We start from the raw sequence: 15,187 nt of genomic DNA, 5'->3' as shown, positions 1-15,187 counted from the left end.
TTTTCATCTCGAAAATTAAATACTTAAAAGGAAACGTTCAACTGACCTAAATATAGTACCTACGTAAGTAAGTAAGTAGTAACAGTATAATTAATTAAGCCTTTAGTTTAACACGCACACAAAACATCAAAAATTGGGAGAGCAATTATTATTTGCAGTGAATGATTTTTGTCCCAAAGATATACCGGCCAAGACAGCTTACGATAATAGAAATCTTACTAGCCAAATCTGTATTACAATAATTAAGTGCTCTTGAAACCATATATACGATGTTGCCTATGTATGTTTCACGAAAATACTTTTCTAATAGATTTATATTTACAAATGGCATTCAGCACTTTCGATTTCCTTTCTAAATGTGTTAGAAAATGCTCTAAAGTTCGGGCTGCCGGCCAATTTAATGAAACGCCATGCTGTGATGAGCTGATAGAGCCAAAGTACAAAACATGATTCACACTCCTGTTTACAGATGTACAATATCATTAGTGTATGTGGACTTTGACAGATGTGTGTTATTGTGCACGAATTGGCTGAGAAAACATATAGATCATATGGAAATTTTGCACCAGTAGCCCAACAACTTAGTAAAGAGCTTTGTATGCAATATTCTCGGCTGATGGAGGTTTACAATTAGAATTTAGAACATCAGTGACCCATAGTCTTATGCAATTGACGGTGGCCTATTTTATATTGGGAAAACCCAGAATTTCTGAAAGCCAAGGCTCTCTACTATGTAGTCGGACTATAGCAGTGATAGACGTATTGTACTTATTGTGTGTGATACATTTGTTTTGTGAATTCCTGTCCATGTCTAAATATGACATCTAATGCGTTGGATAAGGACAGATATAAACTTTTGACACGCAGTGCATAGAAGACTATTAATACAATTTTCTATAGTTGCTGCTATAGAGTATCAAGACATTAAAATGTACAGAATGTACTGCTAAATTAGTTCTTCTTACGGCACCCGATAAAGGCGTATATCAGATTTTCATACAAAATTTAACAATAGCTAGCCGGTTTTCGATACTTGTAGGAAATTGCCTCTCAGTTTCATTAGTTATTTGCCATGGAATTTCAAATTTATGTTTAGATCGTTTAATACATTTTGGTACGCTCCTAATACGCTGCAACCTGCTTTCAGTCTATGAATCCAACATTTATGTCTCTATAGTACGACATCTAAATTTCACCATTGTTTTATCTAGGGAACTACAAGACAGAGAAGCCATAAGAATCGTAGGCTTACAAAAAAGTTTCCGCCACTGCCGTCGTCCAGAAACTAAGGCTATCGATGGCATAGACCTGAGCATCTATGAGGGTCAAATAACAGCTGTCTTGGGACACAATGGAGCTGGCAAGTCCACACTCTTCAACATCTTGACTGGACTCACCGCGCCCACGGCTGGGACTGCCTATGTTTATGGGCTGGATGTTAGGTAAGCATAATTGTTAAGAATTGAAGTGTCTTAAAAATGCTGAAGGAGAAGCGAAGACTGCTTCCATGGCGCAGCGGTTTAAGTCGCCGCGCCGTTATCATTGCGTCGGGAGGTTGTGGGCTCGATACCCACACGGAACTACTATTTGTGCGATCCACAAATAGTCGTTTCGGGACTGGTTTTACTTTGTGTCGGTTGTTTGTATGTTTGTAAAAGGCTCCGCAACTTAGTGCGAGAGTTGTCTCTTTTATGCATATGTGTCTACCGTACCTAAGCATTAAAAGAGTTAGTTTAAGACCTAATGTGGCTTATTTTCTTGCAGGGACCCTAACGACATGAATGAGATCCGCCAAATGATAGGCGTATGCCCTCAACAAGATGTGCTGTTCGATCTACTGTCGGTCAAAGAACATCTTCAGTTCTTTGCTGCTGTCAAGGTATTTTGGACCATATTTTGTGTACTAAAAAGTTTAAAATAAAATGTAACTGTATTGAGAGTTATAACATTTCTTCTGTGTTTAGGGTATTCCTTTCAAAAGACGAGATGAAGAAATACATAAATCGCTTTCTGATGTTGGACTGTTGGAACAAGCTGGAGTCTTTTCTAAACATCTATCAGGTGGACAGAAGAGGAAACTTAGTATAGCTATTGCATTCATCGGTGATCCAAAGGTAAATACGAAGACCTAATAATAAAGCTAGAATTGTATAAAGTTCTACAGTTTTTAAAATTGCGTTACAACACAGTGCCTTTTTATCGCTGATATCTCAACCATACTGTTAACCACTGTCAAAAATCTTTTACAGTCGTTAACTGTAGTCAGAAGCTTGACATTCTAACAACCAGTCTTCCCGAAGGGTATCGTGTTATAACCCAGGTAACTGGGTTTTGGAGGTCAGATAGGCAGTCGCTCCATGTAAAATCCTGATATTCAGCTGCGTCCGGGGAGTCTGAAAGCCGACCTAAACATAGTTTGGAAGAAAGGCTAGGCTCAAAAATATCTCAAGCCGCATACAGATTTCCTAAGTTATTTGCCGCGAATTCTTCTTTAACCTGACGCATATGACGGTATATTTTTGTTTGCGTCTCAAGCGACACTGCAAACTGGGCATGTGAACAACTACGCAACGCATGCCTCGCCATATGCACATGCGTATTACGTATCTCAGTTGACAAATAGTGTACGTCAAATTGATGGTCACTGTTCAGAACATTGCTGCTTTGACGTAACGAGCTAATCATTGCAGTCTGAGCGAGAAAATGGTGAACAGCGTAGTGTCTTTCATATAGTTGTGAACTGAGAAACACGATACGTGGTTTTCGGTATGTGACAGAAGATTTGTTAAAATGTGACTTCAGGCAAAGTGGTAATACGATCAGACAAAATATGGTTACGAAAATGTTGCTCTCATTTGTTTCACATATCGTAAAAATTGTAACGTTCATGGCCTGTTGGAGTGCCTGAATACTTTAAATAGTAATTAAAAGATCAAAATCGTTTCAGATAATAATCCTAGACGAGCCAACAGCGGGAGTAGACCCTGTATCAAGGAGACAAACATGGCGGATCTTACAAAGAGCCCGTCACGGGAAAGTACTCCTACTCACTACTCACTTCATGGACGAAGCTGATATATTAGGGGACAGGAAAGCTGTTATTAGCAAAGGCAGGGTAAGTATTACAACCAGCAAAATAAATTTTAGCTATTGGCAAAGCTGTAATTAGGTATTTACAACTGTTACCTTCATTGACACCAGATAGCCGATAGGACTGACTTTAAATAAGCCTCTGAAAGCCCGGAAATGCTCTGCTTAAATACAATGAAACTAATCTATTACAGTCTCGCTGGTAGCTTGCAGGGCGAAATTGACTTGGAATAATATAATGTTTCATTTTCAGGTGCGTTGTGCAGGGACATCATTGTTTTTGAAGAACAAATTCGGTATCGGATACCATTTGACATTGGTGTTAGACGGTAAGACTTTCAGCTCCATTCATTATAATTATACAATAAACACGCAACGCGAAATTTTAAAAAGTATCATTTATAATTTACGACAACGATAGCATCAAAAAGATGTTACCACACCAATCGTCTTCTACGATTGATTGACCCATTAGTTAGTAAAACCTCTCGATCAGCTATAGAATTGATACTCTAATATTCTAAAAAGCCTTGTTTGTTTCTCCAGGAGCATGCAGAGAGCATCAAATCACCCGACTAGTGCGTGGCCATGTACCTCGCGCGGAGAAGGCTCGTCGCCATGGAAGAGAACTGTCTTATATTCTGCCACATTATGCCGTACATCTGTTCCCGCCGCTCTTCAACGCTATCGAACATGAGATCAAAGAAAAGACTAATAGACTTGGTAAGTGGAATGTTATCCTACATTCTCTTTTGATACAGGTCTGTCACGAATTGACTACCTCCGTGGCGCATTGGTCAAGCCACCACGTTGCTACCATTGCGTCGGGAGGTCGTGGGTTCGATTCCCACCTGGAACAATTATTGTGCGATCCGAAAATAATTGTTCCGGGTCTGGTTGTGATTTGTGTCCGTTGTTTGTATGTTTGTTAAAGTCCCCGCGACACAAGGGCAATTCTTAGTGCGGGAAATATGTTTAAATAAAAGAAAAATGAATTACATTTTTGTGTCAGACAATATTTGGGCTTTCTGCAGTTTTTGTTGGAATTCTTAAATTTAATTTGTGCCCTATATCTCGCAATTAGCTAGGCACCTATTACATATGACCAATATTTTACAAGGCCGACATTTTAAGAAACATTCGCTTATAAATGTTAGCTACGAGTAATTAGCTACTATAAAAGTGTTTTATTCCTAGGCATCACCAGCTACGGAGTATCAATGACAACTCTGGAGGAAGTGTTCTTAAGTCTAGAAGGCGAGAATGCTGAGGAGACGGAGGTGGTGGAAGGTGTCTCCTCCGTGAAGCTAGTGAGGGCTCGAGCGTTGTCCAGAAGTCTGTCGCTACAAAGCAAGACTCTTAGCTATCAGGTACGAATATATTATATGCATTATTATGTATTAGGAGCCAATGCTGACTAATGCAACAGTTTAAAAAGTAGGTATATTTACGCCGGAATACACGAGACCTTCTGCCTAGAGTTATGTCAAACAGTTGTTGCTTAAATACCAGCCATACGGAAAAAAGCAAGTCTGTTAATAAAGCAAAATGGAAGACTGACAACGGATGAACCATATCAATTATAAAAAGCTCAGCAATTAGGCACAAGAGAAGATCCACCAAAGGAAATTATCTGATAATTTCACAATGTTAAAACATATTTTTGTCATTTAGGAACTGAACGACAAGGATCCCCAGAAGACGACATCGTTGCCCACGCCTCCTGCGTCACACGCACTACATTCCACCACACACGGCGTTGAACACGTCAAGGTAATCGTTATTCTTTCATTGACTATGACCAGATTATTATCTTCACCACCTTCAAGAACATACTCCATCTTTCACCATAACCTACCTTAAAGAGCACCCAGCTAATAAAACCATTAGAACATATCACCTCTTTTTAGAAGACGGTTACAATTGCATCATCACCGGTATCAAATTGGTACAATAAATAATAACTTCTGCTGTTCTCCAAAAATGTAAAAGGAACCTGCTATCGTGGTTTGGAAGACGGAGGATCTACTATCAAATAATAATATTTTACCCACGGGAATGGAAACCACGGTATAATCGTCAATCAATCATCATCAAAGTTATGGCGATTATAATACTATATTATTATAATACTTTATTATATATTATTATAATACTATACTGCATATTTCTAATGTTTATACTTTACCAGGTGACACCCGAGGTGCCAATATCAGTGGACGTGTTAGGCGAGACTGTGAAGACCAACCCGTCCTGCTGGAGAACATTCTGCGCGATGGTGTACATCAGGACTGTGAGGATGTTCCGTGATCCTTACAAGCTTTACGTCATGATATTCATGCCTATTAGTAAGTACCTTACCTTACTTATAAAAAGCGCTTTAATCGTGAATTCATTATTCATTCATCATTCATCTCGGTCATTTATTTTTTGGATTATTTGAGAGGGTGTTTTTTAATGCGATTTTACTTTTAATTAATCGAAATAATATTAGTAGTGGTTAAAGTGGTTACAACGTCACTACCAATGCGTCGGGATTCCCACACGAAACAAATATTTGTGCGATTCATAGATAGTTGTTTCGGGTCTGGTTGTACTTTATGTCCGTTGTTTGAATGTTTATAAGAGTACAATTCTTAGTGCGGGAGATATCTTTAAAAAGAAATAACACTAAAAACCAGAATAATTTATTCGTAGATCTTCCAAATGCGTAATGCTTTAAGAACCGGCAGAATTATAAATTAACCCGTAGTTAATTAAAGTGAGGCTATAATTATGTCGTTACCTAAATCTGTTTTACTTTTCCAGTATCCTGCGCTCTCGGCCTCTACATGAAGTCACGACAGATGATCCTCTTCAGAATGCAGCCACTCAAATTGGACCCTAATGCCTACTTCAATAAGACTCCTATTGCCGTGTTCAGTGAACAGGACAACTTTAAAGAACTATCAGATCTCAGGGAGTCTTTAGAATCGTTAGGAGCCTTCCCTATAGTAGACTTTGATGGGAACTTCTCCAGTCTACTGGACATGGAGAACTTTGCAGCGTTCAGTATAAAGGACAGTGTGATACCTTATGGGAAGATAATGGCCTACTTTAACACTACTTACACGCACAGTTTGCCTATCATTGTGAATTTGTTGGATAATAGCGTTTATAGGTAAGATTTTGTATATTATAATATATACACATGTCTGGATATATTATACACATTATGACGGAGAATATTGCGTTAACTTTCTTTAACCCACTACTGACCCACCGCTGGGCAAGGGCCTGCTCCCTAAGGAGGGAGGGGCTAGGCCTTGGGCCTGCCACGCTAGCCAAGTGCAGGACTTTGCATGCCCTCAAGAAATGTATTAAACAAATTGTAGGCATGCAAGGTTTCATCACGATGTTTTCCTTCACCGTTAAAGCGAGATTTTACCTCTGTACACCATCTTTGTTAGTGTTTTTAGCGAAATAATAACACATTCTTGTAAAGAACGGAAAACCTTTCCTACAACAATTGATGATAGTAGCTTTTTCGAACAGTTATATAACTATTCATTACAATTTACGCCTACATTAAAACGCTTAGGCCTTATAATTCATTTATTTAAAAAACTTCCTTAGGGACTCTCAAATTATCTTGATACTAACAAAAAAACATTTTTTCCAGGGTCCTAATGTCATCATCAGGTTTGATAGAGAACTTCAAGCCGATCGAAGTACTATCACATCCCTTCCAGCAGACAGAACAACAGGAAGAGTTCAACTTGGGCAACGTTATCTGTGCTGTGTTCATGGGCATGATCTTCGCTTTAGTGCCTGTCACTTTAGCCGTTGATATCGTCTATGATAGAGAGGTAAGTCGGAAAAACTCTTCATATTTACTGCACGTTTGGCGCAATGGTTAATGTGGTCACTTCGCTGTAATAACCGTAGCGCCGCGTGAGGTTCGAATCCTATAAGGGACAAATATTTGTGTGTTGAGCAAGAGTATCTGTTTTGAGTCTGGTTGTTCATTTATCTATATAAGTATGTATTTAGAAGAATATAAGTATGTTTATCAGTTATTTGGTAACCATAGTACAAGCTCAGCTTAGTTTAGAATCAGATAACCGTGTGTGAGTTGTCCAATGATAATCATAATTTATTTATTTACTAGAGACCTCCCACTACTTAGTCCACGTGGAAACCTAGCCTATATGTTATTTTGGGGTCTTCAGCTACCTACATACCGAATTTCATCGTAATCGATTCTGTAGTATTTGCGTGAAAGAGTAACAAACATCCTTACATACATACCTACTCACAAACTTTGTGTATTAAGCGCAGTGGCTAGGAGTTGCAAAAAGCACGCCTTCGTAATAAAACCTCCTTGTTTCAGATAAGGGCCAAGAACCAACTGCGAGTGAACGGTCTGTCGATGAGCATGTACTTCCTCACCTACTTCACTATATTGATCTTCATCATGGTCATCACCAGCGCTGGAGTTATTGCCTTGGTAAGTACATACAATCAGTTGTTTTATACCTAGAGAGTTGTCTTTTCTTGAGTAACAGACGTGACTTGATACGCTGCAATTGCCAATACGTGGGTAAGAAATATGGAAAACTTCTTTAAATATTGAAAGTACCTTAACTCACTATAAGAAAATACTAATACCTTTACTAAAAAACGTCGTTAAAAAATGCATGTCTTAAACTACGTACGAAGTCCTCAACCCGCACTTGGCCATTGTGTTGGATTTAAGTCCTAACCCCTTCTTTATTCGGGAGGAGACACCTGCCCATGAAACGAACCGCAAACTGATAACCGCAAACGCAACCACGTCCTGCGGTTCGCCGGACGGCTGACCGCATTCCGGCTATCCCAAAACTAAGCTAAACATTTTTTTTAATAATTGAACAGGTACTTCTCAACGACATACCGTCACTAACGAACGGCTCAGCGATCACGATGTTGTCCGGCCTCCTGCTGCTGTACAGTCCGTCCGCCATCTTGTTCAACACGTGTCTCTCATACATATTCGACAAGATGGACTCCGCACAGAGCATCATGCCGAACATCACCACGTGGATCGGCGTTATTCCGTTTATACTGGTCGCTGTGTTGGATACTTTCAAATGGGGTAAGATAATACATTTTTTGTTCTGTATATTAGGCCTTTGTGCCTTTAGTCCATTTGAATGCATTCTTGGGAGCGCTCTTCTGATAGAGATTCTTTTTTAATAATATTTAGTCATTGACATTAATTGGAAAAGTGCCTCCGTTGCGTAATGGTTTAGATTGTCACGCCGCTACCATTGCGTTGGGAGGTCGTAGGTTCGGTTCCCACACGGAACAATTTATTTGTGTCTATTGTTTGTATGTTTGTAAAAGTCCCCGAGACACAAAAGTAAATAAAAAGAACACTTCAATGAAACAAAATGCATCTTGATGAAGTACATATGTGCTGTTTATTTTCGCACACTAAAAAGCTTGATTCGTTCTTCGTGTCCCTTTTCTAGACTTGCATCATCTGGGCTACATCTGGATGTTTAAAGAAAAATATGTTTTTGTTTATGCAGGTAGTGACATCGCGTTCTACTTGCATCTGGTGTTCAGCTTCTTGGACGTGATGTATATACCCTACGCTATCATATACTATGTTGATAGGTAAGTGTTCTGACTTGTATTCCTACTAAAACTAGCCTATTGCATTGCTATAAACTGGTGGCGAAATTACCTCATATCTTTTACCTAAAAAAAACATCGAACGCAGGCAAATTTTCTAGAAAATGTAAGAAGAAACACAATCACAAAAAAGCAGGACATACAATTTTCCTTTTAAAATCGGGACTCCTCGCATTGCAACACTGCCACGGACTCTTGGGTTTGTAAATCTGCAAAAGTTTCACAAAAATATCGACAAATTGTTCATATTTTCATTATATTTCCTCTTTAGGGTATACCTAACCTGCAACCTGCGAGGGTTGTGCACGACGCCAGCTCTGAGCAGCTACTTCACGGCCGAGGTGTGGGTGCTGGTGGCGGCCATGTTGTTACACGTGCCCGTCTGCGGCGCCGCGCTCCTCGCCGCCGACAGGCTCAAGTCTACCGGCCGGATATGTCCTGTAAGTTATATATTTCTTAAGTTATCCACCACCACCTATAAGGTTTTTTTTATGTGTCCCCACGAGGGTAAAACCGCCCCGTGAGGGTTTATTGCGATGCTATACGCTAATAAACTAATCTGCTATTTGATACAGATTCATCTATAAGGTTGCCGGCTAATGGCCGGCTGACACTTCGACGACTATTGATCCTTTGTGTCATTCCCTCCTTTGCTACTCTAAACGTTGAGGAGCAATGCAAAACCTATCAGTTTTGCTATGCTCCCCATCGGTAGCAGTCTGCAGTCTTCTGGTTTAGGGTATCCGCATCCTAGAAGATCCATTATTTTCCTTCCCAAAGCATCCCATTCGCACCGTATATGTATATACTTTAATGAGAAAGAAGAAACTATGAATCATATATGTTTCATTTGAGAAAGAAGAAACTATGAAACATATATGTTTCATTTGAGAAAGAAGAAACTATGAAACATATATGTTTCATAGTTTCTTCTTTCTCATTAAAGTTATATATTTTGTGTTAACTGTTAGTATAGTGTGAGTGAGAATACGGAGCTGGAAACTCATAAATACTGACTTACAAACGAATGGAACGGTACCTATAGAATCCGCAACCGTTCTCCTATGACCGGTTCGCCATTGGACTGTTCGTCGACAGGATGATTCATTTGTTTCCTTTTCCCCAACAGAGTCTTTCACCTATGGACATTGCGTCGACAGAAACTTTCATCTATGTCAATTTCGACGACAGGTCTTTCCAGCTACAGAATATTCCACCGACACGACGATAAACCTATTACTCTGGTAACTACAGACCTTTTCATCTAAGGAGAATAGGCTGTCAATTTTAACACAAGCGATAAAACAAAAATATACATATCTAACACAGTCAAACTTTGCTTACAACAGTTGTAAGCAAAGTTTGACTTCTCTAAGGCAAGTAACCAACCCTGTTCTCTTAGTAAAGATACAGTAAGCTGTAGCTGTTAGATATGTATATTTTAATAGGTTTATTTGTAATAGGTTTATCGTCGTGTCGGTGGAATATTCTGTAGCTGGAAAGACCTGTCGTCGAAATTGACATAGATGAAAGTTTCTGTCGACGCAATGTCCATAGGTGAAAGACTCTGTTGGGGAAAAGGAAACAAATGAATCATCCTGTCGACGAACAGTCCAATGGCGAACCGGTCATAGGAGAACGGTTGCGGATTCGTACCTATAGGTATTATATTTTTGAGAAAGGAAGATGTTTTATACTGATATTATCTTCGGAAGCTTTTATTTACGTTTTTCGTTACATCAATTTAGGTACACAATCTTACAGTGTCGTGACATTTCTTTGCATCTTAGTTATGATTTCAAAGTAAAGAAACCGTGAAAAGGTACTGATTTTAACGACGTATTTTAAACTTATAGTGGCACTTTCTATAATCCTGTCGTTATTACAGCGCAAACGCACTGGGTCAGAAGGGGGAGAGGGCGACGCGGAGGCGGAGGCGGGAGGCGAAGCGAGTGAGGACGACGACGTGAGGAGAGAGCGACGGAGGGTCGCTAACATACTGAACCAACCCAAACACAACGCGCCACCGCTTGTGGTGCATGTGAGTATTGCCATCTGTTTGATTTAGTTTAAGCTACGAGTACATTGAAAGCCATAGTCTCACGACTTTTTGGGATTCTTATATTGCAATCTGCCGCCACTATTGATCGGGAACTCTTAAGATTATATTTCATGCTTCTCTTACCAACAACATATTACTGATTTCATAAGCTTGATTTTTTAAGAAAACTCTAGATAAGTTCATAGTACTCATGCTGGTTTTAGTCGTAGAGAGTAATTCTGTAATTTCGTTTTGATTTTCAGTAATACATGCTAAAAATAGATAAAAAAAAATTAAAAACATTTATTTCTGTCTATGTTTACAATATTTTTAAAACAATGATATCCACACTAGACATTGCCTGTGTCGTGGTATCAAAAGTAGAGTAAGATAAATCTGATGGTGGTTTCCAGAATCTTCGGAAAGAATACAAAGTGCGCGGCACCGGCAGTACATGCTGGTCGCAGCCGGAGGACGCGGCGCGGGGCCGCGTGGGGCTGGCGCGGCTCAGCCTGGCCGTGGAGGGCGGCGAGGTGTTCGGCCTGCTTGGACACAACGGCGCCGGGAAGACCACCACCATGAAGATCATCACTGCTGAGGAGAGGCCTACACATGGCGTCGTAAGTCTTCAAGATGATTTTATTGAGCTTTTGTCAAAAAAACGTGGTACTGTGCTTTTTAAGCCCCTAATTTTAACACTAAGTAGTTAAAGACGGATAAGTTGGTTGGAAAGAATATTGTCAACATATTATTTTGTTATACATAGGTATTATTATGCATTGTACTATGAATTATGCATTGATTGGGCCAATGTAATAGACAATACTATAAACGACGGATACGTCAGAAAGCTACCCTCAATGGCTTGAATTGATAATAATTTGGTTTTGAGTAAGTAACCAATTTGTTATGTGCAGGTGATGCTGGGCAGTCAAAACATAGACGAGTCGATGTCGACAGCGTTCCAGATGTTAGGCTACTGCCCTCAGCACGACGCGCTCTGGAAGAACGTCACCATCCGCGAACACATCGAGTGTTATGCCGCCATCCGGGGAGTCAGCAAGCAGGACACTCCTAGGTAACAAACGTTATATATCCCCGGTTTCTGAGTAAATTTGACGGTAATTTATCTATTCAATAGTGTTTTTTTTTTGACACTATAAAACAGATAAACTACCGCTTAATATACCTCTGAAACCGGGGGATAGCCTTGTGTCTTAACATCCATTGTATGAACATTTACAGCGGTCCTAGAATATGTGGCAAGAACTATTTTCTTCAAGCAATTTGATATGTTAAACGAGCGCTAGTCGATTGTACTAACTGTATAATATCGCGATACAGTAGCACGATTCTCTACAATAATTGAAACCATCGAGTATCGAGAGTTTGACTTTTAATATATACTACCAAAATAGTTTTTACGACGCGAGCTAGAGGCGTTGATCCGAATGTCATACAATTTTTTTCGATACCTAGCCGGTTGTCGATAGTGGTGATAGAGAATAGAGGAACTTTGTTCCTTTTCAATCTCTCTTCTTAGTAATGTGCTCATACTTACGTTACACCTGAATAATATTTGAGTCTTCTTCTTCGTGTCATATTTGAGTCAAAATGAATGTTAAAACATAGATAAATATTAACAGGATAGTAGACGCGTACCTGAACGGTCTACAAATAATGGAGCACGCGGGTAAGAACGCGGACGAGTGCTCGGGCGGCACGAAGCGCAAGCTGTCGTTCGCGCTGGCGATGGTGGGCTGTCCCCGCGTCGTGCTGCTCGACGAGCCCTCCACCGGCATGGACCCCAGGAGCAAGCGCTTCCTCTGGGACACCATCCTGGCTAGCTTCCAGGTAACTTGTCACTAACACTTTTAAACTGAATATTATAATACAGGTTTATTTCCCAATGTATACAGCATGTCAGAGTAGTTAGTTCGTTTTGAATTGGCGCCCAACATGGGACCGAATAAGTGATCATAAAAATCGAAATATTGCGATGTGTTGATGTTTGATTTTTTAATGGCGAGTTTCGCAAATTCTGACTACATATTTATTAGCTCATCTGGTGAAATTTTGACTGTCTTTAACCACAGTTATTGACAATTTATCTATGGTTATCACGACACTTATCTAGCCCTAAGTCTGACATAGTCGTAGGCGGTGTTAAAGATAGTTACTATGGGATAATCTTTTTTTGTTTCAGGGCAAAAAAGGTGCTATACTAACGACACATTCCATGGAAGAGGCTGATGCTTTATGTTCCAGAGTCGGCATCATGGTCAAAGGAGGTCTAAGGTAACACTCGAAAGATAAAGACAAGAGAGTAATAATTATTTTAAAGTTGGTTTTAATTGGTCAATCTTTCGTGTGCTCAGGTGTATCGGCTCCACGCAGCACTTGAAGAATCTGTACGGAGCTGGATACACGTTAGAAATGAAGATTGGACAGAGTTATCAGAAAGCAACGGTTGGTAAAATTTTAATATTATTAAATCTACATCCTACAATACCTTTGAAATTCCATATCGTCGTTTAAGTTCTATCACCACGTATGCCATTTTTTGGCAGTTTTGACATTTTGATGACATTGGCTAGAGGATCGAAAGACGAAATTGAAACTTGACTCTTCTGAAAAGTTGCTAAAAATAACTAATGTGGGAATAGAACTTAAACGACGATATAATTATGTAATTTCATATATGTTTTAGATGATGGAATCCGAGCTGTCAATGTCACCATCACCGCTACGGTCAAACGAAAATTCACCGTCACTAGGCGAAGCTGATGAAGGTAAGTTACTATATTTTTTTTTTTTTTTTTCTTAAAAAACAACTCCCGCACTAAGAATTGCTCTTGTGTCGCGGGGACTTTTACAAACATATAAACAACGGACACAAAGCACAACCAGACCCGAAACAATTATTTGTGGATCGCACAAATAATTGTCCCGTGTGGGAATCGAACCCACGACCTCCCGTTGCAGTGGTATCGGCGTGGCGACCTAAACCACTGCGCCACAGAGGCAGTCAAAATATCGACATATCGACTGCCCTATACTTAAATCCGCTCTTGATTAGGAGAAAAATTGTAAAAGAGTAACTAATATTGGGAAAGATCTCTGTTATAATGCATTATTGACCTCAGTATGCTTGACGTTTCGTCACAGGTTACACTAGCCGTGATCAGATAATAGAAAAAAACACCGCTATGTTATCAGGAGGTTCCGCAAATGGTTCAGTGGGAGCGGAGGCGGAGGCGGAGGGCGAAGCGGAGGCGGTAGACGCCAGCATACACACGCCACTCGTTGCTGGCACGCCACCCTCGGCTAGGCATAAGCACCACAGGTATTTCAAATGATGCCAAAATTCTTACTCACATTGTATTTCGTGTAAAGGAAAATCAGACCTATTCTCAACAATATGAGAGTGAGTGATAGAATATAGCTATTTCATAAACTACAGTCAAATTATGAATGTAAAAGTGTTAAGTATTTAGATTTTTTGTGTGTCAATTAATAAGAAAAAATGCTCTTTACTTACTTTATACCTTTGTTTTCAGTATTACATCAAACACTCAAGGTAGCTGAGCACAAAAGGATTTACAAAGCCTATTAACAAAATAATGGTATGTTCTTAGGACGGAATCCAGTGGCGGTGCGAATGCAGAAGCAGCGATAGCTTTAGTAGGCCAGTTGTTCCCTTCAGCCGTTCTTGAAGAAAACTTCGCTGAGCGGCTGGTGTTCTCCGTGCCGCAGTCTGCCGTGTCCAGCCTGGCGAGGTGTTTCCAGCAGATTGAGGACGGTAAGAATAACTATTTATATTGATGGAACGGCCCCGCAGTACGGTTAGTCCCCTAGCGGTACGGTAGCCTACGGTAGCCTCCGTGGCGCAGTGGTTTAGGTCGCCACGCCGATACCACTGCAACGGGAGGTCGTGGGTTCGATTCCCACACGGAGCAATTATTTGTGAGATCCACAAATAATTGTTTCGGGTCTGGTTGTGCTTTGTGTCCGTTGTTTGTATGTTTGTAAAAGTCCCCGCGATACAAGAGCAATTCTTATTGCGGGAGTTGTCTTTTTTAAAATGAAAAAAAAAAAAATGAAAAATGAAGTAATGGTCCCACGGTGGGGCGCCATTAGTGTAGTTATTGGCGCCCAACATGAGACCATTACTCAATTTTGTTCCAAGCGACATAGTGACTTTAAATCTGTTACCTTACTGCCTTTACCTTCTCCTCATATATTTCATGAATATTCAATTGTTAATCTATAAATTACCTAAAGGTTGGTTGCAGATATTTATTGTCAAAACCAGTGTATAGAACCCTAAAAAAGTACTTTTGTTCTAAAAAACAGTGTTAAGATTTTCGTACTAAAAGATATTTCCTATATCTT

The 15,187-nt window shown here is 39.9% G+C and overlaps 1 protein-coding gene across 2 annotated transcripts in view; it reads left to right on the top strand.

Moving 5' to 3' along the window:
- LOC142981444 (cholesterol transporter ABCA5-like) overlaps window positions 1-15,187 on the top strand; it is a 47,113-nt gene that overhangs the window by 26,421 nt on the left and 5,505 nt on the right. Inside the window, exons 12-35 of one of the 2 annotated variants that reach the window (XM_076127374.1) lie at window positions 1,212-1,442; window positions 1,765-1,879; window positions 1,965-2,114; window positions 2,948-3,115; window positions 3,344-3,419; window positions 3,637-3,813; window positions 4,288-4,460; window positions 4,765-4,863; window positions 5,282-5,438; window positions 5,899-6,250; window positions 6,752-6,938; window positions 7,463-7,579; window positions 7,987-8,206; window positions 8,646-8,733; window positions 9,023-9,191; window positions 10,640-10,792; window positions 11,206-11,412; window positions 11,710-11,870; window positions 12,439-12,646; window positions 12,999-13,090; window positions 13,171-13,261; window positions 13,503-13,584; window positions 14,012-14,138; window positions 14,431-14,594. In XM_076127374.1, coding sequence (XP_075983489.1) covers window positions 1,212-1,442; window positions 1,765-1,879; window positions 1,965-2,114; window positions 2,948-3,115; window positions 3,344-3,419; window positions 3,637-3,813; window positions 4,288-4,460; window positions 4,765-4,863; window positions 5,282-5,438; window positions 5,899-6,250; window positions 6,752-6,938; window positions 7,463-7,579; window positions 7,987-8,206; window positions 8,646-8,733; window positions 9,023-9,191; window positions 10,640-10,792; window positions 11,206-11,412; window positions 11,710-11,870; window positions 12,439-12,646; window positions 12,999-13,090; window positions 13,171-13,261; window positions 13,503-13,584; window positions 14,012-14,138; window positions 14,431-14,594 — 3,764 coding nt within the window. Of the gene's footprint in view, window positions 1-1,211; window positions 1,443-1,764; window positions 1,880-1,964; window positions 2,115-2,947; window positions 3,116-3,343; window positions 3,420-3,636; window positions 3,814-4,287; window positions 4,461-4,764; window positions 4,864-5,281; window positions 5,439-5,898; window positions 6,251-6,751; window positions 6,939-7,462; window positions 7,580-7,986; window positions 8,207-8,645; window positions 8,734-9,022; window positions 9,192-10,639; window positions 10,793-11,205; window positions 11,413-11,709; window positions 11,871-12,438; window positions 12,647-12,998; window positions 13,091-13,170; window positions 13,262-13,502; window positions 13,585-13,960; window positions 14,139-14,430; window positions 14,595-15,187 lie in introns of both variants that reach the window. The other variant, XM_076127373.1, reaches the window with a different exon arrangement.

This window comes from Anticarsia gemmatalis, chromosome 20 (genome assembly GCF_050436995.1).
Source record: "Anticarsia gemmatalis isolate Benzon Research Colony breed Stoneville strain chromosome 20, ilAntGemm2 primary, whole genome shotgun sequence".
Taxonomy (NCBI): domain Eukaryota; kingdom Metazoa; phylum Arthropoda; class Insecta; order Lepidoptera; family Erebidae; genus Anticarsia; species Anticarsia gemmatalis.
The sequence above is the reverse complement of the archived record's forward strand: the minus strand, read 5'-3'. Positions and strand labels throughout refer to the sequence as shown.